Here is a 27379-nt window from a genome sequence, read left to right as displayed (position 1 = left end):
AGTGAAATGTAATACAACGTTGCCACCTAGCGTTCAGATAGGCTATTTAACATTAACGTGACATTTCCTGCTTATTCTTTCGTCAACTCCATGCTTTTAGGAAAACAATCTTTTTATCATAGTTCCCTCTTCAATGAGCGATTACCAGCTCGTTTTTGTAACAGAGATAGCTGTTTATTGTCCCTAGGTTTACAGAAACACCTATTCATATTAGTATGGAGTGCTGCCGACCACTGTTCATTACATGGCCCAGAATGCCTTGCATGTCTTTACAACAAAACAACACAGTACAACCTAAATGCCTGTAAACATATGAATTTGCATACTTGTAACATACTCTCCCATCATGATATTTAACAATAATGAAACATTTAATTTGAATACCATCAATGTGAAAATAAATGTACTACATCAGCAATAAATAGGTAATGTTCTCCTTACCATTTCAGTTCTTAAGTCCATACTATCCCATGGCTGAGCAAGCATTTCATGATTGGGCAAGGCTGCCCAGACATTGTGCATACTTGGAAGACATTGTGATAGAAGTGCAAAGGTGAAAGGTGATAGTTACCAAAAACCTGTGGGTGGTTTGCCAAATGCTGGAAACTTTTGGAATATTTATTTTTTTTTTTTTTTTTTTTTTTAGCTTATGCACCCTCACATTGGAGTCCCCAGTTCATATACAAAATTTGGTATTGATATGTGACAGTGTTCCTGACATATGCATGTCAACGCATTCCAGTGGGTGTTCCCGACGGTAGCTATGCAAATGACTTGAAGTAAAATCGTAGGCTAATGTGATTGGTTGGTGCCGTCCGTAGATTGGCTTGATTGGCCGGTGCCGCCTGTCGGTGCAGCAACAGCTGAACTTCTCAACGCGAGCTACGGGAGAAACGCGATGCAACGGACCCACAATTCAGTTCGGCAACGGATGATGTGAGCCCACGTAAAATGAATGGGATGCGTTGCATTGCTGGAGACGCATCCCATTCACTTTAGAAATACATGTTAGAAATAAACTAGAGCCTAACGTAATGTTGCCAAAAAAACTCATCTCAAGGAACAGGCTGTAGAAATTGGATTGAGAACATCATTGCCAACTGATACATAGCCTACTTGATTCTAGAAACTGTTAGAATGTCATCAGCATTGTGGAGGTGGTGACAGCAGATTGCAGTCAGTGTTGATGTGTTTCTCTTCTCTTTTTTCTTTGTTCAGTTGTTTTCCATTTTCGTGTTTATGTGTTTCTCTCAGGGATTAAAGTGAAAAAGTGATTCACACGGCGGCCATTGTTTAAACCAAAACAGGGGCTACAGGGTACACTTACTATATAATTAATGCCACCTACAGGTGAATGCATATAACCTAACAATCCTATGGTTTGTGTACCCTGTAGCCTCGTTTTAGCCGCCAATGGCCGCCATGTGAATAAGGCGAATTGAGAGTGTTTTTGATTGAGATTGAGTTTTCCTGATGAACAAAACAATATTTCAGTACCATCCCTGACCATTGCTGACAAGCCATTGCTGTTCTTTTCTACTGCAGCAATATTGTAGAAGGGCTTTAACTTACACTCATTTAATTACTTCAGGCCAAAAGTGTTTAAAGGGGAGATTTTTTTCTTTTCTTGTCAATATGCAATTCAACACCAAGTAAAATATATAAAATCAAGTTTGCAAGACTTCCCATTTCCTCATCAAAGTAACGAATCAGAACATTCGAGATAGTGTTCATATTTCCATTTGTTGCTTCATCCGCATTTAATTTGAGTTTTACAGACAACTCAGATTTCCAATGAGCAGCAATAGCCTACTGTGTGGGCTCATGCAGTATGTCTGCGCATTTGATAACGACAATCTGGAGAGGGCGCTTTTGTCTTCAGCATCAGATTGTATAAGGTTGACAAGAGGTTGCGATATGGTGAGGGACAGGTCGTGTTGCGCTATGAAAGAACATGCGCAGCCTACTTTCTGAGCGCAAAAACGGTCAGTCATAGATAAACGTAGCTTATGACACCTGTGCCTTCCTTTAGCAACAACGCATCCATGACAGCTAGTGGCCTTGCCAAATAGACGCACACAAATCATGACGCTAATATGCGAGGTTCTGGTTGGCCTACTGGTCATGGTTTTGTGCTATAAATTAATAATATTTTATAGCAAAGTTTAAAGTTGACTATTTTAATTGCATGGTTATTTTTTGTCAACATACACTCACAACCTACTGTCGTTAAATGTGAAGGCCTAAGCAAAATAGGCTACAAGGCTGTCTGAGTCACAAACACGACTCAACAGTTCGCGATGATGACAGTATTATTATTTTATGTTAACACGCTGTCAAAACCTTCCGCAAAACCTACCGCAAATTGTGAAAAACATTGTTGTACATGTCATAACAGACGGGATAATAAATTGCATACGGTTTATATTGCGTCGCTTTACACATATTATTAGTTGCATTGATTAAAAACTGTAACAATAATAGGTTACATCGGGTGGCATAGCAGGCTATCTGTTCAAGTCATAGCGACACCCAAAATGAATGACCTGACAAGAGTTCGCAAGAAATTGTCTACATTGATGCACGGAAAGAACACAGCCTACGCCTCTTCTCCGAATTCGCACATAGAGCTCACAATGGATCATATCCAAAAAAGTTAAACGGATTGGCCAACCTCGTCAGCTGTCTCGATTGTCACTATAATCCAACTTTTAGACCGTTAGTCCTCCAGACGTGTTCTTTTTTTTAAGCAAGCGTCCCAGGCCAATGAGAAGCGTGTAGCTACAACATAAACAAAGCGAAATTCATGGCTGACGTATCTTCTTGAGCGGTCACTGATTGAGACACTATTAGCTCTAAACATTTACCATCACACACATTAATTCATCGGACCTAATATTTGTAGTTGCTTTAAAAAAAGGAAAAGAAAAGGTGATAGTCTCTCCCCTCTCCCCCCCCCCCCCCCCCTATTTTTTTTTTCATCAGATCTGCATCGATCTCAAATATGGCATTTCTAAAATCAAATTGACGGAAATCCGTCGTACGACGGAGAACTTTAATCCTTTTCTTCTTTTTTCTTTGTTCAGTTGTTTGCATTTGCAATTGGTCTTCACAGAATGTAACTAAGTTGAAAAAAGAAAGATGATTGTGCTACCACCTAGTGGCCAATTTCAAATACAGTTCTCTACTTGCATAAAATCTTAAAACTGACAAGGACAATATGAAATACTGGAATTTGTTGTAAAAAGAGTGTTTATTTTTTTCAATGAAAACAAAAAGGCATTGTGTTCTTCAACACTACGGATTCACATAATTCCATTAGTAATTAGCAAAGGCCCATCCAAACATAAACAACCACAAATTGTCCTATAAAGATTTCAATCACAACAATTCATGAGAATAAAACATAACAAACAAACAACCAAAACAAAACAGCATCAACTTTAGCCCCAGCATTTGAACACCGCTATGAAACACAGCTTCGATCTGACACAGAGGAACCAAACCACAAACAATTCCTACAGCCCTCCTGTGAGAGTGTTCAACACACTACAAAAGTCCCAGAACTCTCTCCCCTGGTACAATTCTGGGTTGAGGCGTCAGAAGTCACTCGAGGGACAAAACCAGACAGCTGATCAGCATGAGGCCAGAGGTGAGTAGCACACATTCAAAACGTACCCAGAGGAGTTTGACCTTGTGGCTGGATACACAGCTGAGATCTGGAGCTGGTGTTTGAGGGGGAAAAAGTTCTTGATAAGAAAGAAAGAAAGAAAAAATAAAATAAAACATTCAATGCTGGAAGGTTTGAGTAGGCCTCTGAGTGTCCCAAAAAAAAAAAAAAAAGATCATGCTGGAATCTGGTCACAGTTGATTGTATCATATAAAATAAATACTATGAATAGTAAATCCCAGGTGATTAAGATTTCAGATTTTGCAGCACCTACAATCTGATTCTTATTACATCCCAATAATAGTGGAAGTTCTTTTTTTATTATTATTATTATTTATTAAGACTGAGATGTGTAGTTCCTCATACAGAAAGAGCAAAAAAAGCAACAAAAGCTTTATTGGTGTCCAGCACCAGATTTAGGTTATACCCATGCCACTACAGCAACTCTGATCTAGCGAGTGTCCTATGAATGAAGAGTGCCAAGCAGCAGTATGATAAGTACTTCCTGTATCTTAAGAATGACACTGTTGAAATTGTGCACAGATGGCCCCTTGTCCTTATATCTTTACTGCATAGTATGGTCTATGGTTATAGAATAATTTGAGCTTAAAGCAGACATGCTAGCCATTGTTTAAAAAAACACAAAAAAAACCCCGAAGTTACTGTTATCCAACATTACGTAATTATGCTTTCTCTTTCCCTGTTTGTATTGAGGCTGCCATCACACTTAAAATTGTCCTGGTGTAGTGATTATGATTAAATTGATGTGATGAAAGTGGTCTTTAAAAGGCGAAGAGGTGTGCCCTGGAATAGTACAATAGGCGTCACAGGGCAGGAGTGTTTTGCTACGAACATACAGGACTATGTGTGCTGGTGTGAGCAAGACTATGTTTACTCAATTGATGTTAGTGTGTCAAGAGATGTTAGTGTGGTGGTTTTGTGTGTGTGTGTGTGTGTGTGTGTGTGTACTTGCGTGCATGTGTGTGTGTGTAGGTGTCTGACCTCAGTGCTAGTGTGTGTGTACTGTAGAAGTGGCAGCTGTGGGATACCGACCAGTTTCCTTAAGGTCACTTAAGTGCACATCAGAGAGGGTGTGAAAAGAGAGGCCGAGAAAGAGACAAAGGGAGGGCAGAGAAGAGGAAGAGGAGAAAAGGGTGGAAGATTCCTTCACTTGGAGGAGGAAGCAGGTGTGTTGACCGAGACCGTCCGCCGGGAACTGGTCACCTGCCGCTGCTGGGCCAGGAAGGACTGGCCAGAGGGGCACAAAGAGTTGGAGCGAGCGCCCAGGCGGGACTCGATTGCCAGCTTCTGGAAGTTCAGGCTCTGTGTGTGTGTGTGTGTGTGTGTGTGTGTGTGTGTGTGTGTGTGTGTGTGTGTGTGTGTGTGTGAGAGTGAGAGAGTGAGAGTGAGAAAGAGAGAGAGAAAGAGGTAGTGTTTACATGCTTCACTGAACAGAAATACGTTTGATGATTATATACTAAATCAATTCTAAAATAGATTACATGTCATTTAATCAATGTACATTAGGTGTACAACTCTGACCAGAGAGAAAAACAAAATGTCAGTTCTCTGGATATTCAGAAACAGAGAATAATGATTTGAGGCTCACCTTATTGTACCATGCAGTAACGATCAGCTTCTCCTCATACTCCCTCAGTTTGGCTTGCTCACATTCTCTCTGACGTAGACAAAGACACAACATGAAATCACATGAAATAATGCACCTCTGAGGTGCATTCAAACTCTTTGAAATTCAGGATGAACTTGTTTCCTTTGAACTGTTAAATTTGAACGATTATGTGTAAGACTGTTTGCAAGTGTTCCCAAACATTAGTGCACTCAAGAAAAACAGCAAACGGTCAATAAACGTTTGCCTAATGCCTATGTTTGTGAACTTGAATGCACGTCTGGTCTCATGATCACAGCAGGCAACATGGAAGGCCAAGCCTCTCCAAGAGTGCCGGCTGGTTTTAATGATCTCACCTCTAAAGAGCCGATTCTCTTCTCCTTCTCAGAGAGCTGGTTTTTCAGAGACTGGATCTCCGCAGAGGCTGGGTTCAGCTTCGGGTCCAGAGCGCGGATCACCTGGGGAGACAGAGAAACAATTAGCCTCTACTCTACTCCCCTCTACTCCACTCAAATGGAAAGGAGGTCAGTGAATTATAGAGCCCTGCTGTGTGTGAATCTCACTCTCAGACAAACCCCCAGTAGAGGAGAGGGGCTTGCAAAGGCACTGATATAGACCACTGAGGAATGAGGAGTTAAATGATGGAGGTCAGAAGCATAAGAATTACTCTGAAAATGAGAAATGCATACGACTACAAATGTCTGTTATTGACTCATACCAAATCTTTGAAGGAAGGTGTAATTTTTTGTCTTTTGGTTTCAAAGAGACATTCTTCAATTGAAGCATGTTTTATAGGCTTCTAGGTCAAGTGAAGGACAGATAAACCTAAAATACACCTCTCACAGCAAGACCTCACCTCACCAACTATATCAAAACATGAATTAACATACTGTACTAGCAAGCATGTAATAAATCATCTAAAAATCTTTCCAGCTCCTTAAAATTTTCTGAAGACTTACAAGCATAGCAGAAAATGAATTAGGAGCCCAGCATTTATGTGAGGGCTCCTGAAATTAATAGTGATTGGCTATGAGGGCCTTACGTTGCGAGCCTTCTCCAGGTACATCTTGTATCTCTCCTCCATTGCCTTCATGTCCTCATCCTTCTTCTTAAGTGCAGCCATGAGTTCCTCCAGTTTCAGAGCTGAGAGAGCAAAATAAAGAGAGAGAGAGAGAGAGAGAGAGAGAGAGAGAGAGAGAGAGAGAGAGAGAGAGAGAGAGAGAGAGAGAGAGAGAGAGATGAAGCAGTTTGCTCTCAGACATACACTGGCCCACTTCTCACTCACCACAACCATGAATAATGGAGGACAGTAAGCAGACTGGGCCATTTGTACTTTATTCACACCCCAATAATTGTTTAGAATAAACCTCTGTGGAAATGGTTTTCAGCCATAGGGGGTGCCAAATTATGTCCTTGCATTAGAAGATAAGGGCAGGGACCAGAGCTAACATGGCGAATACTGATGTTTGTATCTCATCAGTGGCACTGCAGTGGACTTACAGACTCCAGCCATGCAGGTCTTACCATTCTGAGTGGCATCTGGCTGGAGGTCCTCGAGAAGCTCTTTCTTCTTCATTATTTCATCCTGGGCTTGATTCAGCTGCACCCTAAAACCAAAAGAAGCAGCCTCTGTCAGATATCAGGTGTGAAATGCAGGAAATAATAAAAAGTAAAGCAAAGTTATGGGGACACTGAAAAATGATTATGTATTGTGTTTACAAACTTGAGAAATTTTCTTTGCCCGTCTCCTTCAGGGGCTCCATACAAAGGAAAGTGAGTGACATTTAGCAGAGGTCAGTCCTTTAACCAAACCAAAAAGGACTCAAGAGCACTTTGAGGTCAGTTTTCAAACCAGTGACACTATCTCTGCCCGTTTACATGGACACTTTTAATCTGATTAGAAACAGAATAATGGCTCAATCAGAATAAAAATGCCTCATGCAAAACACCACAACCAATCGGGTTCAGACAGATCTGACTAAATTACCAATTGGATCGAGAGAGGTGGTGTACTCTGTTCTGATAATCTGATCAATTGAAAAATGCACTCATATAAACAAGTACTCCGATCGATGGAGTACATTTCTTCTTTCTGTGCAGGTGTTCCCTATGTGGTAATAATGCACAGTGACATAAACAAAGGAGTGTCCATGGAAAACAACGAGGAGCTTCTAAATGTAAACGCAGATTAAATGCCAATCTGTTTATTTAGCGTCCATGTAAACAGTTCGATTGAGATCTTCAAATCAGATTCATTTCAAGCTGATTGACAAAAAAAGTCCATGTACACGTGGCTTATATATTTTTACGTTTTTTTTTTTAAAGTCTGTAAGCAGCTATGTCTTTTTAAGTGAGACGCCTGTAAGCAGCTACGTACAGTATGTCTTTTTGTATGAGAAGTCTGTAAGCAGCTATGGGCCCTGAGGTAGTGGGACGCTAGTGGGAGGCAGGGACTCTGAAATGGACGACGCCTCTCCGGGGAAGTGAATTTGAATAAACCAATCACATGCAACCAGTGTTAAATTCTGATCTATCTATGGATCTCTGACTCTGCCCACTTCGTGTGTCTGACCTCACTCTGGCCACAATGCACATGCATTGTTGGCAAAATACGCTGTCAAACTCGCATCCTAAGTCAGAAACCTGTAAGCAGCTATGTCTTTCTGTGTGATAAGCCTAGGATTCATCAAGGTTACTCACATGTGGGCATCCAGTTTCCTCTTGAGGTGAGACTGCAAAGAGATGCCAGAGAAAGAGGCAGTTAGCAGAGTGGAAAACCACATTTCATTTCCGTAGAGAAACATCATGCCAATCACTACACTAGCAGACCTCTCAAGCAAATGTTTTACCATATTTGACAGGATTTCTGCTACCACATAGAAAAATACATGTATGTTTATATGGTCAATTTTTATTTCAATATGACAAGGGCATAACACAGTATGTTATTTAAAGGATAGCAGCTAATCTGAATAAAACTAAAAGTTTGGATGAGAAGCTTATCTGGATGAAACTGATAAATATTACCATATTCTTAGAGAAACTCCTAAAATGCTGTGATGCTACGACTTATCTATTTCAGTGTTTCTTGTTCACAGCCTTAAAATCCACATCAAAACAAATGGGAAGAAAACACAAGAATAACACTGGGCCTATAAAAAAACCCACAAGGTTTGAGAACTGATGCGCAACCTCAGCTGCACAGCAAAACAGATCATGTGAAATGGGTAGGAATAGGACAAGAGTGTGTAAAACATGCTCACGTCCTCTGGCTTGGTCTCCTGGCCCTGCAGGGCTTTCTGGAGGTCCTCCACCTGCTGTTGCAGCTCACTGATCCGCTCACTGTTTAACCTGAAAGTGCAAGGGGATGGGGACAAATAATGAAACACACACAACCTGATGCTGCAGCTGGGATCATGCTGGTTCATATGCTGCTTACACACTGCGTATCACATGGCATACTGCTTGACAGTATTTATTTAAGGGTCCTAAAATGCCTTCTCTCAGTTTGAGCCAGATGATAGTCAAAAGTTCCGCCTAAATAGCACTGCCTAAAACACAAAGGAAGTCAATGTATTCATGCATCCTCCTTTTCAGTCAGAGATGCTCTGGATACATACAGTATAAAGACTGTCAAGGTTTCTTTGAGGAATGTAGGGGAGGGACTTTGGGTGCTTGGGGGTTAGGATTAGGTAGGATGGTCATCTGCTGCTGCGCTGTGATTGGCTGTACCTGGTCTCAGTCTCCTGCTCACTGCGCTCACGGTGCACCGCTTCCAGCTGCAGCTGCAGTTCGGCGATGCGCTCGTTCTCCGAGCCCTCCTGCTGCAGACGCAGCATTTTGTTCTCGTGCTGCAGCCGAATGAACTTCTCCCTGGACAGACAAGAGCACATTAGTACAGAGAGGAGAAACAGAAAGGGGAGTTCGGTGTGGCATGGTCACGAAGCTGCTGTGAACCGGACACACGGCTGTTTTCTCTTTGTTGTGCAAATTTCAGACTTTGAAAATACCACAAAACATTTTTTTTTTTTTTTTTAAAAAACTGTTCGGTGTGACACCAAACACAGACTGTGACGCAAACCATCCCTATGATCACCCCCCCCCCCACACACTGGTTACCACTTTCGGTTGGAGATTCAGCTAGAAATTCCTGGAGCCTGTTGTGAGCAGTCTTTTTTCTGCAAGGCAGCCAATTAGCATAAAACTCCCTTATTTATTCATGTGGGTGCCAGATAAGCATAAGTGGACACTAGATATCTGCTCAAATGGAGCCATTTTATTCCCCAGCCTAATTATAGGGTGTTGGGATTGTGAAATGGAATCTGAGCATGTTTTTGTCAGACTAAACTTTACAGACCAAACTCTGACAGACCAAACATATCTTCCATGTTAAAGTGTAATTCCAAAATAATTTAAACCCAGGGTCTTTTTCACCATGACGAGTCGAACACCCCCTCGAGAGCTAGATTACATTGATAGGAGTACTGGGTTTGACCGGCTTTAGCGCCTACAGCCCAAAAGGCTAACAGTGCAAGTACTAAGGGCAGTGCGCCAAACGTATTCAAAACGCCATTTTTTAACCACTAATAATGCTCAAAACAGCACCATACTTCTGCAGTAGTATGAATACAGTCCCTACACATAAAACAAAGCATCAAGAACTTAGTAAGAGTACCAGAGAGAGATTTTATACACCTTCGTTCAATGCAATCTAGCTCTCAAGGGTGTGTTAGACACATTGTCATGGTGGAAAAGACCCTCACTGTCTCAAATGGCAAATTTCTGCGCTTACAATACCTAACTTCAGTGTGTGAGGGTGTTCACACTGAAAATTCCAACGACATGAAGTGCACTGCTACATCTTGGCTACATAGCGGAATGGGAGGGAGCATTTTCAAACTTGAAAGTTATAACATTACTGTCTTGACACAGCACGACCATGTCACTGTTGATTAGAGGACACCCATAAAGTTATATTTAAATGTTGCAATCGTCATAGCGCCATTAAGTGCATGGACTTGGTGTTCGATATGAGGCACTATTCTGTTAAAATGTACGTACTCCGCCAGTAAGCCCAGTGCACACAGGGTGTTGCATGAAAGTGCTCTCACAGAAGTACACCATGAGACCTGAGTTCAAATTACTCCAGAATTACACTTTAACATCAGAGATCAAGGTAAAATACTCTGTTCATCCATTAAAGCAACACCAAAGAGTTTTTTGTACCTTAAAATAATGTTTCCAAAATCGTTTCAGTGGTTCATCAACTCATAACAGGGTGAACGGCAATTCTGCATTCGCTTCGCGGCCCTCTATCGGCTATAACCGCACTATGTAAGTTTGCCAGGTTGGGTAGCGGATCTGTAGTTCGATGGAATGAGACATAAGAAACTACAAATTTGACTTGCATCTGATGTCGCAATACATCGTACTTTTATAAGTCATGCAAAATATTCTACCTTGTCTGTGGACATCATTATTTGCAAAGCCATAAACAAATCTCTGGATCTGCTGGATAAACAAATAGCGTGCGTGCAACAGAGGGAAAGTTCTTTGGTGTTGCTTTAAATGTCATATTTAATATGAGTATACTGTATACAATACATGCAAGTAAGCAAGCAAACACCTGTGTGTGTGTGTGTGTGTGTGTGTGTGTGTGTGTGTGTGTGTGTGTGTGTATGTGTGTTCCTGTTGCATTGTGGGAAGCCTGTGGTGTCCCAATACTGTGAAGTGTGTGTATGTGTATGTGTGTGCGTGCAAGTGTGCGTGTATGTATGTGCTCCTTCACCTGTACTCGATAGGCAGCATCTCTGCTGCAAGGTTGTCATGGCTTGGACTATCAGTCTGGATCTTCTCTGAAATAAAGACACGACACAAACATGTAAACAGAAGCCACCACTATAGTAGTGTATAGAACTAACATTCTTGATGCTATTTGACTCATGATGCTTTCATTCTTGATGCTACCAATCACACACCTGCTTGTAGGAGCTGGTCTTGCTGGGCCTGTGTGCATCGAAGCTCCTCATTGGTCTCTTTCAAAGAGTCCCGTTCGATTATGATCCTCTGTTAGGATCACAAAGCAAGTAAACTTAATTTTCATTTTGTTTGGCACAATGGGCATGCTCACATGTTCTGTGGATTAATAAATGTTCACAAACTTGAAACTGTGTAGATGATTACAAGACTGTGAGTAAGTCAACAAATAACCTTTGTCCACTGCAAACATTCTGCATTCACTTCCATAAAAAAAAGACTGGGGTGGAGGTATTACTCGTTAACATCAAACTGGACTACCTATGGCTGCAACTATACGCACAAAAAGAAGTGACTGTCGCAACGACAACTGACTGCACAACAACATCTTGGATTTAGCAATCCAGCTAGACAGGCCAACATCCATTCCTCAGGAGCTGACTGTGCAAGAGTCAGCTTGCACAGTCAGTCTGCCAAAAACGTCCAACATCATTATTATTATTACTAATAATCATAATATTAATATTATTGCCGCAAATGGCTACAGCACCTGTACTAGAATTGGGCCCAAGTGCCCATAGTGACCCAGGTTTGAGTCCGACCCGGGTCATTTCCTGATCCCACCCCCCTCTCTCTCCCACTTACTTCCTGTCTCTCTCTTCACCGTCCTGTCCTTCTGAGAAGCATACTTTTGCTCCACTGTATGTTTTTTTTTTTTTTATATATCTTGTTTCTCATGTTTTGTTTTGTTTTGTTTGTTTGCATAGGGGTAACCTATAAGAATGTGCTATATGAAAAGGGTAGGGATATTAAGCCAAAGCTTCAACCTACACTTTTTCAGTCAACATTTGTTTTGGTCAATGTAATGCCTAGTTGCATTTATTTATTGCTATGTGAATTTAATCTGGAAAATTGCTAATAATCAATCAGACAACATCACTCAAGTTTCTTCATCTCAAAGGCCAGGTTATCTGTACGCCCCCCCCCCCCACCCCACCCAAAACACACACACCACCCCAGTGTACCTCTCTCTCCTTCAGCACGGTCTCATGCTTCTCCTCCAGCTTCTTCATCTCATAGGCAAAATTATCCGCCCGCCGAGATTCCTCAGACAACTTCCTGTGCAGCTCCTGGACCTGACAGGGACACAGAAAAAGGCTACAAACTCTGGCACAAGCGTTTCTGCTATACAGTATGTGGGGGTGTGAATGTGTGCGCATTTACACCAATATATATGTGTGTGTGTGTGTGTGTGTGTGTGTGTGTGTGTGCGTGCGTGCGTGTGTGAGCATGTACACAAATGTGTGTGTGTGTGTGTGTGTGTGTGTGTGTGTGTGTGTGTGTGTGTGCGTGCGTGTGTGTGTGTGCGTGCGTGTGTGTGTGTGCGTGCGTGTGTGTGCACTGCACCTGTCTCTTGTAGGTCTCCAGCTGGGTGCGGGCAGCGTTGGCCTTGCGGAGCTCCTCCTCCAGGCTGACCGTGTTCTCCATGTACGTCATGTTCTTCTCCTCCAGGGCCTTCATCTGTCGCCGCAAATCACCCAGGTCATCCAGCTTCTTACGGTAGGTCTCCACCGATGCCTCCAACTTTACCACCCGGTCAGAGCAGCTCCTACACACACACACACACACACACACACACACACGTTCAGTTGACAGTAATTAACACCCTTTTGAACAATCTAAGCTGTGCGAACGTCAGAGGGCGGTCTACGCTGATGCATCATTAGTGGGACAGGAGGACAGCTGCATGTAATTCCTAGAAGAATAAAAATAGTGGCAGCTGCTGAAGCGTCAGCATAAGCGGCAGCCTTCGTTTCAGCCAGCCTCGTTTAAGACGGACACGGTCAAGACAAGCAAGTTTACCTGTGCAAGTTCACCGAGCACAGGCATCGACAACGGCAAAATGTGCCGTTCCACCATATCTGTTATCACCGGCCATTGCAGAAAACGGCATCATGTCAAAAGGGGCAGAAATCCCCTTCACCTCCAGGAACTTAAACGGTCCTCTCCGACAGAAACCTCCTTCTCCATGGGCTTGTGGAACTGTCAATCCGCAGTCAACAAAACCGACTTCATAGCTGGCTATGCCAACCACCTTTCGTTGGAACTCCTTGCTCTCACTGAGACTTGGATCAAACCAGAGAACACTGCCACCCCGGCTGCACTCTCCACTAACCTTACACTATCCCACACCCCTCGCCTATCTGGACGAGGAGGCGGGACGGGCCTGCTGATCTCCAACAAATGGAAATTCACCCCGCTACTGCCTTCAAACAAATATGTCTCATTCGAGTTCCATGCCATCACAGTGATCGCCCCAGCAAAACTCTACGTGCTGGTCATCTACCGCCCTCCAGGCCAACTAGGCGACTTTATTGACGAACTTGACACTCTGCTATCCTCCATCCCTGAGCATGACTGTCCGCTTCTTGTTCTCGGTGATATGAACATCCACTTAGATGCCCCAGGCTCAGCGGACTTTTTGGCCCTGGTCCACTCCTTTGACCTCAAACTGGTTCAAAGCCCACCGACTCACAAAGCTGGCAAAGAGCTTGACTTGATCTTCACTCGGAACTGCAGCACAGACACCCTCATGGTGACGCCTCTCCATCTTTCTGACCACTTCTTCATCCAGTTCAACGTCAGCCTGTCAGAACAGCCTCCGGCTCCTCAGCCGATGGTCACGTTCCGCCGCAACATCCGGAACCTGTCTCCAACGCACTTCTCCTCTGTGGTTGCCTCCGGTCTACCTCCACTCAACACCTTCTCCTCTCTGGAGGTTAATGAAGCCACTGACTCGCTCTGCTCCACACTGACCTCGTGTCTAGACGAGCTGTGCCCTCTTACCACAAGGCCAGCTCGATCCAAACATTCTCATCCATGGCTAAATGATACCCTCCGATCGCAGCGCACCAAACTCAGAGCCGCGGAGAGGAAATGGCACAAATCCAAACTAGCTGACGACCTCAAAAACTACCAGACACTCCTGACCTCCTTCTCAGCCAGCATCACTGCTGCTAAGACTGCTTTCTACCATGACAAAATCAACAGCGCTACAGACACTCGAAAACTTTTCTCAACCTTCAAATCGCTACTCAACCCTCAGCTGCCTCCTCCTCCATCCAGCCTTACTGCAGATACCCTCGCCTCATTTTTTACAAACAAAGTGGCGGCAATCAGCAGTCAATTCTCTACATGCCCACTCAACGCATCTGACTCAGATACCGCACTCCTACAACCTCTAGGGACTGCTGGAACAACTTTTTCAGCATTCACGCCTCTCTCCGAGAGTGAAGTGTCCAGACTCCTGACATGCAGCCGTCCTACCACATGCTCGCTGGACCCTATACCTACGAGCCTACTTCAGTCCATCAGCCCGACCATCACTCCAGCTATCACACATGTGATCAATGCCTCGCTAACCTCCGGCACATTTCCAACAGCGTTCAAAATGGCCCGGGTAACACCGTTACTTAAGAAAGCTTCTCTCAACCCTGCTCAAGTCGAGAACTACCGCCCTGTCTCACTACTGCCTTTCCTATCCAAAGGCATTGAACGAGCAGTCTCCAAACAGGTCTCTGACTTCCTTTCACAGAACAACCTTCTGGATCCAAATCAGTCTGGGTTCAAAAGCGGCCACTCTACCGAAACGGCTCTGCTGTCTGTAACAGAAGCCTTAAAAGAAGCCAGGGCGACCGCTCGGTCATCAGTACTCATTCTGCTTGACTTATCAGCTGCCTTTGACACGGTTAATCACCGTATCCTTCTCTCTATACTCGCTGACATGGGAATCTCCGGTTCTGCTCTCTCCTGGTTTGAATCCTACCTCACAGGACGCTCATTTAACGCATCATGGCTTGGTCAGCTATCCGCACCTCACCATCTCACCACAGGGGTCCCCCAGGGCTCAGTGCTGGGCCCCCTCCTCTTTGCTATCTACACCACCTCCTTGGGACCGATTATCCGTTCGCACGGCTTCTCATACCACTGCTATGCAGACGACACACAGCTCTATCTGTCCTTTCCACCTGACGACCCCCTGGTTTCAGCACGGATCTCGGATTGCCTTTCAGACATAGCTACATGGATGAAGGCACACCACCTCCAGCTGAACCTCTCAAAGACTGAACTGCTGGTCATCCCAGCTAAACCTACCATACACCACGACATCAACATCAAATTTGACTCCCTGTCTGTTTCACCGACCAGGACTGCAAGAAATCTAGGAGTTGTTCTTGACAACCAACTAAACTTCTCGGATCATGTTGCCTCAGTCGCCCGGTCATGCCGTTTTGCACTCTACAACATACGGAAAATCAGGACTTACTTGACTCAAGATGCTACCCAACTCCTGGTTCAGGCAATAGTCATCTCACGACTCGACTACTGCAATGCCCTCTTGACAGGTCTCCCAGCCTGCGCAGTGAAACCACTTCAGATGATCCAGAACGCGGCGGCGCGCCTGGTCTACAACCAACCCAAAAGGGCACATGTTACCCCGCTGCTCATCCAGCTACACTGGCTACCTATGGCGGCCCGCATCAAATTCAAGTCTCTAACGCTTGCCTACAAAGTAGTCTCCGGTTCTGCTCCCACCTACTTGAATGCCCTCATACAGACTTACATGTACACTACCTCCAGACCGCTGCGCTCCTCTGACGAACGACGCCTAGCTCTACCACCGGTACGCTCAAGCCAATCCAAACTTTTCTCATCTGTTGTTCCTCGTTGGTGGAACACACTGCCAGTTCCTACAAGGGCAGGGACATCCTTTTCCACTTTCAAAAAACTCCTGAAGACCCAGCTCTTTAGAGAACATCTACTCTCATAGCAACACTTACAACAAGTCTTACTGATCCTAGCACTCACCAGCCTTTTTAAACTGACAAGTAACTGTTAAAAACAGCACTTACCGACGCACTTACTCTTACTGTACTCTAATGTTTTTTTTAAACTGTCCTAAAATTGTGAGAATTGTTCTAAAACTTACTGTTTACCATGTTGTTAGTCGCTTTGGTTAAAAAGCGTCAGCCAAATGTAATGTAATGTAATGTAATGTAATGTAATGTTCACAAAATTAGCAATCAAAAACAAGGAAAAGTAAGGTGTAATGCAGTCAGTCTTACGAAGGGTTAATCAACTGTAAATCAAGGCCAAGGTGAATCAAAACAGTGAGATCCACAGAGGATCTCAAAGAGGATCACATCTGGCTGAGTCTACCTGAGAATGTCCAGTTCGTCTTTGAGTGCACGAGACTCTTCAGCCAAGCTGGTCAGCTCATCGTTGCGATGCTGGATCTCGATAAGCTGCTTCTCCAGTTCCTCACAGTGGATCCGGTAGTCATCTTTAGCAGCCTCCAGTCTATACACACACACACACACACACACGTAAACAGACACGAAAGCACATACCAAGAATTTATATAATTTATTAAATATCATAATTAAAATAAAAATGTTTTTATATATAGTCTATCCCACCGGAAGTTGTCCTCCTGGAGCTGCTCCAGCTGAAACTGTAGCTGGCTGTGCTTCTTGCCCGACGGAGTGCTGGGGTTGTCAAACGTGTCGAGCTGACTGGCTCGGTCCGTAAGTACGTCATTCTCTGCGAGGAGGCTGTTTCTCTCCTCCTGCAGCACTGTGACCTGTTTACAGCCCGGGTCAAAAGGTAAAATGGTTATTCTCTCCCTCTCTTTTTTAAGTGTAAACAAGCCACTGTTTGGTTTAGTATATTCAGAGTTGTTATGACATACTGTCATGGGTTGTGTTAGATCTGTTGTGCTTTTCTGCTTTACTGTGGGACTACACACAAACTTTTCCCAGATCACAGTGCTAAGACCTGATCACCTTCCAACAGCTTGAATTCCAATGCCCCACTACATGCTTTGCACAAAGACACTATTCAAATAAATGTTGACTGAACACAATCTCATAGCTCTGAACAAAAGCAAAAACAAACAGCAATATACAAACACTGAAACAACAAACTGAAAAACATTGTGCATACTATGGGGGGTATGTACTGTAGATTGTTTGTTTGTCTGTTGTGATGCTTTTCATTCAAGGTAAGGAAATCCATCCACAGTGCAAGTATTGGCAATAGGAGAAAACAGCCAGTAACCTGTACAGGGCAAGATCCCGAATGGTGTGGGCCGAGTATAATATAGGCTCCTCAGATGTTGTACGTCAAAGAGATCGTAAAACACATATAGAATGACATTTGCAAAAATAACACAACATTAATGTTTATTAAGGCAAAGAGGACAAGTGAGTTAATATATAAAACCCCAGCCATTGCAAGTAAAACTAAGACAAATTAAGAATCAAGCATAAATTAGGTATTAATACACACACACACACACACACACACACACACACACAGAACTGATACAAACAGCTCTGTTGTTTCATCTGAAACCCCCCGCCACAGTTAGAGTTGTGTTAGACATACATGGGTGGGGAGCTTTTCCCCAATGCAGATGCAGGATTAAAGTGACATGAATTAAAGAGAGACCCGCTCTGCTTAGACCGGGTAGTAAGCACCCCAAAGACACAGTTGTTTTTAGTAATGTTCAAGACCAGTGCAGCTGTCTAGACTCACCTCAAAGTGACCATGGAACCATGTTGTTTGTGTGCTTTACAACTCTGTCAAAAGTCAGTTTTGGTGAAGTGTCAATATTCAGCCAATCACACAGAATTATGCATTTAAATAACCCTTGGCGCTTCAAAATATATACCGTAAGCTTATAAAACAGTTTGCGTCAAAGGGTGAAGACACTTGAAAACAAACCGCTTCAAAGGCACAGCTAGAAAAACACAGCCTTGCTTTTAAAATGAAGTTATGTAAGGTAGCCTAATATATCTTATTAAAACAGCACTTTAGGCAAGTGCTAAACACTGATGTCATCAATAGACATGCTAACTAGAATAGAGGCAGGACAAGGCTCACTGTGCCCCAGGAGAGAAACAACAACAACAACAACAACAACAACAACATAATCCTCGCAGAGGTTCCAGAATCAGCGACACACGTCCATGGCCAGTGGCCAACGGTGCCGTGAGAAGACAGAAGACAGAAGAATCCAGTCAATCAGCTATACCTGCCCATCCTTAACACACCTCATCACAGCAGAGCTGAGCTCTCGCACTCACCCTCGCTCAGGGCAAAACAACACTGACAGGTAAGCAAATGCCCGCTCACAGCACAATTCTGTGCCTACGCCTAAACACAAACTAACTACCAAAAGCAGGCCCGAAACGTTCTGAGAAAGTATCATTATTAAAATGGAACATAACGTTTCTGAAAATGCATTATGATAATCTCCTCCGAGAGTAAGTGAAATGACGAGACAGCAGATTGGTATATGATTTAAAAATCCTGTAGTTTGAGCCCAGCTCTGGCCTCATCCTCTTTGTAGCAGCGTCTGCAGTCTGCAAAGTGTGTTTCTATCTGCAGCAGTGTGGCAGATGGGAGGTGGACAGGTAAACTGCACTCACCTGAATGTCCAGCTCCTGGCAACGCTGAGCAAGCTCCTCCTTCTCAGCAATCACCTCTGCCAGGTCCTCCATGGTCTTCTTCAGCTAGTGGCCAGACATGCAGGTACACAGAGATGGAGGGAGAGAAAGAGAGGGAGAAGGGGGAATAAGTAAGTAAGTAAATAAGTAAGTTTAATTTATATAGGACATTTAGGACCAAAGTGCTTCACACACTAAGAAAGAAAACAGAAACATACCAAACACACAAACAAACATGCAGTATTGGACATGACATGATAAGACATGCCTTCCAAAGAGAGAGATAGAGACAGAATAAAAGTGCCCCCAAAGAGAGAGAGAGAGGAGAGGTGGAGAGAGAGACAGATTTGTTTTATTTGTGTGTTACCCCCTCCTCCCCTCCCCATTTGATGTATTTGACCCAAATGCTTTGGCAATACTGTACAACATTATGATCATGCTAATAAAGTTCCTTTTGAATTTGAATTTGACAGAAAGAGAGAGAGAGAGAGAGAGAGAAAGAGAGAGACTCACATAGGAGAGTGAGAGGTAGGCTATATACTGATCATGTATGTTCTGATTTTCTGTATGTTCTTATGTCCTGATTTGTTTTATTTGCTAATGTAAATGTGTGCGTTCTTTTCCAATTTCTAGTTCTTGTATGTTATGACAGTCGGAAAAACGATGTTTACTTGCCATGCTGATAGTACTTTTGAACATTAATTTGGGAAGAAGAGTGAGATAAATAAAGAAAAAAGGGGAGGGAATGTGTTGGTGTGGAATAGAGTGAGTAAATGAGTAAATAATAAAAAGAAATGACTAGGGAATTCTATGAACCATGCCACTTAAATATCAAATTCCTCACTTAGCCACCATGTACATCTCTCCATTTCAACACGTCAATGAGCTCACTCGTTGTGCAAGAACCGGCCGACAAACTGTGGTTCTCTATCCAGCTTCAGACATTTAATGAAATACTTTCTGAGTACTAACCTGCTGCTCAAAGTCCCCAAGTGGCTCAGCTCCGAAGTGGGTCATGGTCTCTCTGCTCATGAGCTGAAAAAAATGTCCACAATGTTCATTAGACGTCTGTCACCCAATGCAGGAATGTGTGTTTAAAAGAACCTATAGCTGTGGCCAGCCCTAAAGCGTGGGTGCAGGGTGATAAGTGTGTGAGCTGTCAGGGGTGGCAGACACAGACCTCCTGAATGGCCGTCATAACCACATGCTGCACAGACTCCTCCAGGGTCATGATGACTTGGATGTACTCTGAAGAACGACAGTCATAAACAAAAGACAGTCATTTTCTCAGTCGTTGACACACACACACACACACACACAGACCTCTTTCCAAGTCTATCAAAATTCATATCAAAGCATGACTAAAGTAGGTAAAGAGGGCATGTTGTTATTGTTCTTGTTGTCCCTGCAGAATTATTATATAATCTTAACCTATTGTATTTGGGTCTAATCTGAGGGCACTCACAGGGTTTAACTAGAAAATGTCAATTTTTCTAGGGCTATGTGAAAAGAACAAGAGGGAGGACCTCAGGAGGACAGGGGTACCCACATTTAACTCTTGAGAGAAATCTATAAGAAAATAACATACAGTACCATCCAGAATTATTGGCACCTTTGGTAAAGTAACAGGTATAAAAAATAATCTTTTGCCGATTTATTGTAATTTCACAATAAAAACAATCCACCCTTGAAGGGAAGCAAATTTATTCTAAGAAAAAGCAATGTCAAACAAATAAATATTTTTAACAAAAACACATTGCTCACAATTACTGGCACCCCTAGAAAAATCTTATATACAAAATATGTAAAGGATTTTCATATCTAATTTCAACTTTTTAAAGTTAATCAGAGTGTCTGTGAACTTTCAGAAGTAGTTCATGACTTTCTTTTAGAAAGGTATGAAAATAAAGTGATACAGAGGCTAAATCCCCTAGTCATTTTTCAACATCGGAGAGACAAGAGAATACACTAAATTTAAATAAAAAGAAAGTGTGTCGAAATTTTTAGGTCAGGGAATGGCTATAAAAACTAGGTACTTGGACTTGAAAATGCCTATATTTACAGTTAAAACAACGATGAAAAGGTTCCAATCAACTGGAAATGTGACAAACATGCTTGGACAAAGACCCATGGTTATCTTGCCCCCATGCACAGTATGGAGGATGGTAAAATAGGCAAAAAATTCCATAAGAATCACTATCAGAGAGTTACAGAAAAAGGTATCATCTTGGGGTCACCAAGTTCCCCCAAAAATCTTCAGAAGTGACGTAACTGCTAATAGATTATTTAGAGGGCATGCAAGGTAAAAGCCTGTCCAGTCTTTTAATTACCAATGTATACGGCACGAGTTACTAAATGGTACAGTGACCGTCTCGAAGTGTGGTCTATTGTCAGATGAAATGAAAATTGCGCTCTTTGGCTAGAAACACTTTAGGGGCTATATTTTGGCATTCTAAAACGCATGGTCACTGGCGAAGCACTTAAACATATTTCGGGGTTTGTCCAGTCCACATTGGGGGTGGTTTTGTTATCAAACGTCGGCGCCTGGCGCAAAAAGGTTGGTCTTATGTTTCTTAATCAGTCATGGGTGTGTTTTTGGTGTAACATCCTGAGGGAAATTTGGTCTCTGCATTTATCCCAATCTGTGAATTAGTCAAACACACTCAGCACACAGTGAACACACAGTGAGGTGAAACATACACTAATCCCGACGCAATGAGCTGCCTGCTACAGCGGCGCTCAGGGAGCAGTGAGGGGTTAGGTGCCTTGCTCAAGGGCACTTCAGCCATTCTTACTTCGAACCGGGTATGAACCGGCAACCCTCCGGTTACAAGTCCGAAATGCTAACCAGTAGGCCACGGCTGCACCTCAACAGCAAGCAGCACAACTTCAAACACTGCATCGGAATTTTGATTGTCAGCAGCGCAGTTGAAGGAATCTGCTTGCACGCAAGACCGTATGAAACAGGTATTCCATTAAATAATGCTTTACTAAGGCCTAGCAGAGTATAGTATACACGCATCTGCACTCATCTATTATTTGAACTCATTGGCAAAGTGAAACTTCATCATGGTGTCATAGTCAACGACAAAACAGTTAATTACTTTCAGTAAAACACAGTTAATTACTTTCACTATTGACTGACGATGGGTTACCATCGAAAACATAGCCTGTGCTATTGGGGTTCTGTTTTTATTCCCAAAGGCCTTGGGAACCTAATTAAGGTGCATGGTTATCATGAATACCAAGAAAAAAACTTGAACATTCTCAAAGGAAATCTGTCAATCTCTACCAAGACACTAAAAATGGTCATGATTGGATCATTCATCAGGTCAATGAACCAAAACAAACGTCCAGATCAAAACAAATATGGTTTACTGGAGGGTGAGTCAAAGAGGAGAATGTACAAGTGTGGACCAAGGAATCTCAACGATCTGGGGAGATTTTGTAAAGATGGTCATAAATCCCTTGTTTTGTATTCTCCAACTTAATGGGGTGTCACAAGATAATATTACAAGCTGTTGTATTGGCAAAGGGAGACTTAAGAAGGTGTTACAAGAGGGGGTGCCAGTAATTGTGAGCGCCGTGTTTTTGTTAAAAATATGTATTTCTTTATGTACATCTATATATCACACTGTATGTAGCCAGTGTTGGGCAAGCTACTTGGAAAATGTAGTGAGCTAAGCTACCAGTTACTCTGCCATGAATGAAGCAAGCTAAGTTACACAAACACCGCAAAAGTAGCTCACTACATGTGAAGCTGCGCCAACTTAACATGGCAATCAACATGAGAAACTACTACAATGTTTAAATTACCAAATTCATGCAAAGTCAATTCCATTGGGTTATCAATATACATGCCAGAGTCACTATAATGACTTAAATCAAAGACTAAAGATTGCTAGGATACCATTTCCTTATTAGAACCTTTCAGCCAGTAAATAATAATGCCTGGAGTAATAGGCTTAACAAACAAAACTACAGAGGTCAAACCACCACAAGGACATATATTTATCAAGGTATGGCCAGGGCGATTGAATACATTCTTCCTCGTCTCCTTCTTCTGCCATTTCGTTCCCGCTAACTTTCTCACAGTCACAAAGATCTCAAGTCCACCTGCTGTTAACCTGTTTTAGTTTGAGATCCTTTTCTTCATTCAGTTCACGACTCTGCACGATTAAGCCCATTACTGACATCTGCAGATGCGGATGGATGTAAAACAATGCTCACAATGGTCCGATTGGGGTTCAAAGTCACGTGGAAGTCGAGGGCAGTAAAAAAAAAACGCTTTGAATGGCTGCACAGATAGTGTGTACCCCCGTTCCAAACAATCTTGAGTGCTTGTGTTGTGGATGACATAATTTATTTTCTAGACTACAAACTGCTTCTCAAATGTGTTATTCCATATAAAAATAGCTTTGGAGGTCGTTACCACGCTACTTGATCAATAAAAGAGTTAAGCTACTGAAAAGTTACTTGATTCAGGAAATAGTGACTTTACTGCCAAGCTACTGAGAATTGTAGTTAGTTACTAGCATCGCTACAAGTATTGTGTTTATTTCCCCTGTATGTTTATATATAAATAATCATACAAGACTGGCGGAGCATACCCTGTTTGCGTTCACAATTCACAGCGCAGCCCAGGATAAGCTGCAGCAGGCGTCCCAGTTCTACCGGGTCAGAGTGCTCAGCAACCCGCACCAGATCAGGGCGTGGGAAGTCCGATATCTGCTGGACCAGGACCTGAGAGAGAGAGAAAGAGAAAGAGAGAGAGAAAGAGAGGGGGGGTGGAAATGGCTATCACAGCAACTCTTACACACAACACAGACTACATATGCCCTTCCACCACACATCAGGAAGAAACCTTGTGTACATTGCCACTTACCTCATTATAGTAATCAACAATCATCTGAAGGATCTTTTTCAGGTTGTTCATCTATTTAAAAAAAAAAAATACATATAGCTTTCATTACAGATGTTCTCATGAAGCTGTAAGTTGTTCGCACTCTGAAAAAAAGACTAGACAAAGTCTTACAAAAAAGGAGCAACTAGTTTTAATAGAGCAAGAGCAGACGTTTCAGCCATCCGGCTATTCTCAATGCTCGCCTATTACAGATGTTCTCCCCACAGCTCATCTGGCTATACGAAGTGAAACCATTGCCATAGGTCTGATGCAACACTTCTCCGACTGTGAGTCAGACATGTAAATACAGTTTCAAGTCAGTGCAACTTTAGTTAATTCAGTCACATTGATCAATCATAATCCTGGGACTCGAAATATTCAAACTGTGCTTTGGAAATTAATTCCCTGAACTCATTCATCTATAGAAAAGTCCTATGCTCATATTTTCTGGCAGTGAAAGAAGGGTAATAAAACAAGCAGTGGGGAATCACATGAGGTGAGGAGGCTTGTACTAATGTTGCCTGTGACTGTGATGTGCTAATCTAATGAGGGCTAAGGAAAGTCAGTCAGTCAGTGTACCTTCAGTCTCCAGTTCTCCCCAACGTCCTCCTTGATGCGGCTCAGCCAGCCCTCGCTGAACCATGAGGGGTCTCTGCAAAAGCAGATGTCACATCAGATCAATTCAGCTCCATAACTCACCACACACTTTGAAGTGCAGGTCATGCCATCTCTCCTGTCTCCAGGATACAGTAGGTATGTTTCAGTTACAGCATCCCGACCCATTAAACAGTGGCTATGTAGATCTATAGAATCTCATATCAATATGGATAAATCAACCCAAACACTGTGTGTAAACAGCTGGTAGACACATACACACACAGCACAGTAATGAGACACCACAGACTTCCCACAATGCAACGGGCATGGGTTATGAAATATTCAGGCAGTGACAGGGCCAGGTCCTGTGTGAATGAATAATGTTGCTGAAGCCGACGGACAGAGTGAGTGTGATTTATGAGGGGAAGGGGAACACCAGCAGCAGCAGCAGCAGTAGTAGCCACAGAAGTGATAGTGGTGGATGTAGGCTTACATTTGATGCAGAGCCTGAGACATGGCTGCACCTGTGGTTAGGTCCTCCACGGTCTGGCATGGCGCCGGGGTGTTGAAGGTCTGCAGCTGAGAGCAGAGTAAAAAGGCATCTTTCATCTCATTACCAAATTACATTTCTTGAATGAATTCACAGAGATGGTCTCCATGATGTTAAATCGAACTAAAGCAGACTTGATTGAGGGGAACATTATTTACACTGATAGTAATGATGCCAGAATACTATAGTTGTCCAAAAGGTTTGTTGTTATTTGATTTAGCCTGATTTGGACTGTATTTATACAAATACAGCAATAACACAGTTCTTTAACACAGCTGCAGGAAAGCCTTCCATTCCATTTATAACAGCTCTGCTTTTCTGATTGAGCACCTGTCTGGAATGACCATGTTATCTGTTTTAACAGCTGTAGTAGCCTATGCAAACATAATCAATTTAAATAGTAACCAAGACTGAACCAAAGTGTTGTCCGGGTAAGGCAGACTGATAAGCATGAAAATCAAAAAGAATATTTGTCTCACTAACGACGTCTTCTGAATTGCAGGTTAAAGGCTACGCTTTCTAAACAGATTCGAGAGCGCAGACTGCGAACATTGATAAAATCCGGAGCGTGAGCACTAAATGTGCGATGTTTCAGGTTGCTCGTGCTCTGCAAAGCCTTTTAACAAACTGAGTTTGTAGTGTAGGCTACCCTGATCACCGCAGCTTCCTCAATGCTGCAGATGAACCACGGCTACAAGCAGCAGCGTGAGCTTTCATTCGTTGCTGCCTTGGTCAATAAAACAATGAAATGAATCACAGGGCCAGTGGTTTTGCCAGCGGGTAGGCTATTCTGTAATGGCAAAAGGTTACTACACATGCTAATATAGAGGAAATATATGATTTGTGGGGATTTCCCTAGCACTTTTTTCCAAGCCTCCGTAAGCAGTGTCAGATATAAGCTGTCGTGCGGTGTGCGTGGCTGACACCGGGACTAGTTTTACCATATCACGCAAAATAATAATATCGGTTGATAGGAGGCTCAGATGCAGGCACCGCCACAAAAGATAACTCATTCTGCCCTGGTAATAGGCTACGCTTGGGTAATGGGAACAAAAAAGATCGAACGTTGGAATTCCACAAATATCCCCACGCTAACCAGATTAAATGTCTTAATCGGATAAGGATAAATGAAGTTTGGTGTTGTTGCAGTCGCTGTTTATGTCTTGAGCTGGCCTTCTGATCTACCAGCGTCACGCGTATAGTAGCAGCAATGCTAAGCAAAATAGAAATACACGACTGGATAAAATAATTCACTAAGAATAGTAGGCTACTCCGGCAATACACCGCCTTCATACATGTTGCGAACGGGTATAGCCTAGCCATCCATCGTAGGCTGAAAATATTAGGCTGCCAAGTTAACGACGGGCAGCCCACCATTTCCCGATTGTTTTAAGGAGTAGGGAAGAAAACACGTTGGTGTAGGCTACCTGAGACAGGTGAACGCTACCTCATTCGATCGAAACACAGGAGTAATGATACTCAGTCTAATACATTAAAACTTGAGCGCATAAACATACCCATACGACCAGGCTCTCACATAGCACCGTTTTGTTCACATCCATCTTTCTTCCTTCCGAGTAGGACAGGCAGATATTTCCGTCCACCTGTCAGCGACGCGTTTTGCTTTTCCACAACATTTGACCTCACCTGAGGCTGTACATTATTTCGGATGCGTAAGACAACTGGCCACAGGAGCACCAACGTCGTCAAACGACCGTAGTTGGTTCATGAATAAGCAACTGGACGTACATTCCTCGGCGCACACACTTGACGGTGATTGGGGGACTGGCAGGATAAAGAGCGCAATAGCGAGGAATAAAACACCAATGGTACATAGCGCCCTACGAATCACGATATCCAATCATATTTGAAATCGGTTGAGACTGACAGCGCTGTTAATTCCAGGAGACCAATCATGTTGGACAAATGAGAGGTTGTTCCTCCCTATAGCCTACATTACATTATAGGCTATTACATATATGAGATAATCTTTCATTTCTGTGGAGAAACAGCCCACAATCAGCTTTCATGCCAGCTGTTAGGCATGTGGGCATATTTTCACCAAATTATTGACACAAATGTGTGACACTGTTTGGACAAGGAGACAAGACAAGAATTTAGTTATTTTTGCCAAACAGAAGTAACAGACGTCTGTTTTTTTCTATAGCAAATGTATGAATGCATTTGCTTTTCCAATAATTTGGACAGGCAGTGGATTAGTGCCACCCACCACTCACCAGCTACACACTAGGGAAACCAGAAAATAACTGATATATAATTCAGTGCATAGGAAAAGTATTCGCGCTTCACTTTTTCCACATTTTATGTTACAACCTTATTTAAAATGGATTACATTTATTTTTTTCCTCAAAATTCTACACATAATACCCCATAAAGACAACTTAAACACTTTGACATTTTTGCAAATTTATTAAAAATAACAAATGAAGAAATCACTTGTAAATAAGTATTCACAGCCTTTGCAATCAAGCTGAAAATTGAGCTGTACAGTATGTTAGAGTGGCCAGACGGAAGCCTTAGT

The 27379-nt window shown here is 42.8% G+C and overlaps 1 protein-coding gene across 1 annotated transcript; it reads right to left on the bottom strand.

Annotated features, from left to right (window-relative positions):
* Window positions 1-3985: 3985 nt before the first annotated feature.
* hook1 (hook microtubule-tethering protein 1) lies at window positions 3986-26561 on the bottom strand. Its single transcript, XM_042056604.1, has 22 exons — window positions 26355-26561; window positions 24781-24866; window positions 24270-24342; window positions 23673-23723; window positions 23398-23530; window positions 19968-20035; window positions 19760-19822; window positions 18770-18853; window positions 16754-16917; window positions 16494-16634; window positions 12681-12882; window positions 12299-12409; window positions 11276-11363; window positions 11086-11152; window positions 9030-9170; window positions 8561-8648; window positions 7998-8029; window positions 6822-6904; window positions 6340-6440; window positions 5654-5755; window positions 5280-5348; window positions 3986-4993 (listed from the first exon to the last, which is right to left on the bottom strand). Exons 1-22 carry the CDS (start codon window positions 26397-26399, stop codon window positions 4838-4840), a joined length of 2148 nt encoding a protein of 715 aa, XP_041912538.1. The 5' UTR covers window positions 26400-26561; the 3' UTR covers window positions 3986-4837.
* Between the last annotated feature and the right edge of the window lie 818 nt (window positions 26562-27379).

This window comes from Alosa sapidissima, chromosome 12, assembly GCF_018492685.1.
Source record: "Alosa sapidissima isolate fAloSap1 chromosome 12, fAloSap1.pri, whole genome shotgun sequence".
Classification (NCBI taxonomy): domain Eukaryota; kingdom Metazoa; phylum Chordata; class Actinopteri; order Clupeiformes; family Clupeidae; genus Alosa; species Alosa sapidissima.
Note: the sequence above shows the minus strand (reverse complement) of the source record. Positions and strands in the feature narration are given on the sequence as shown.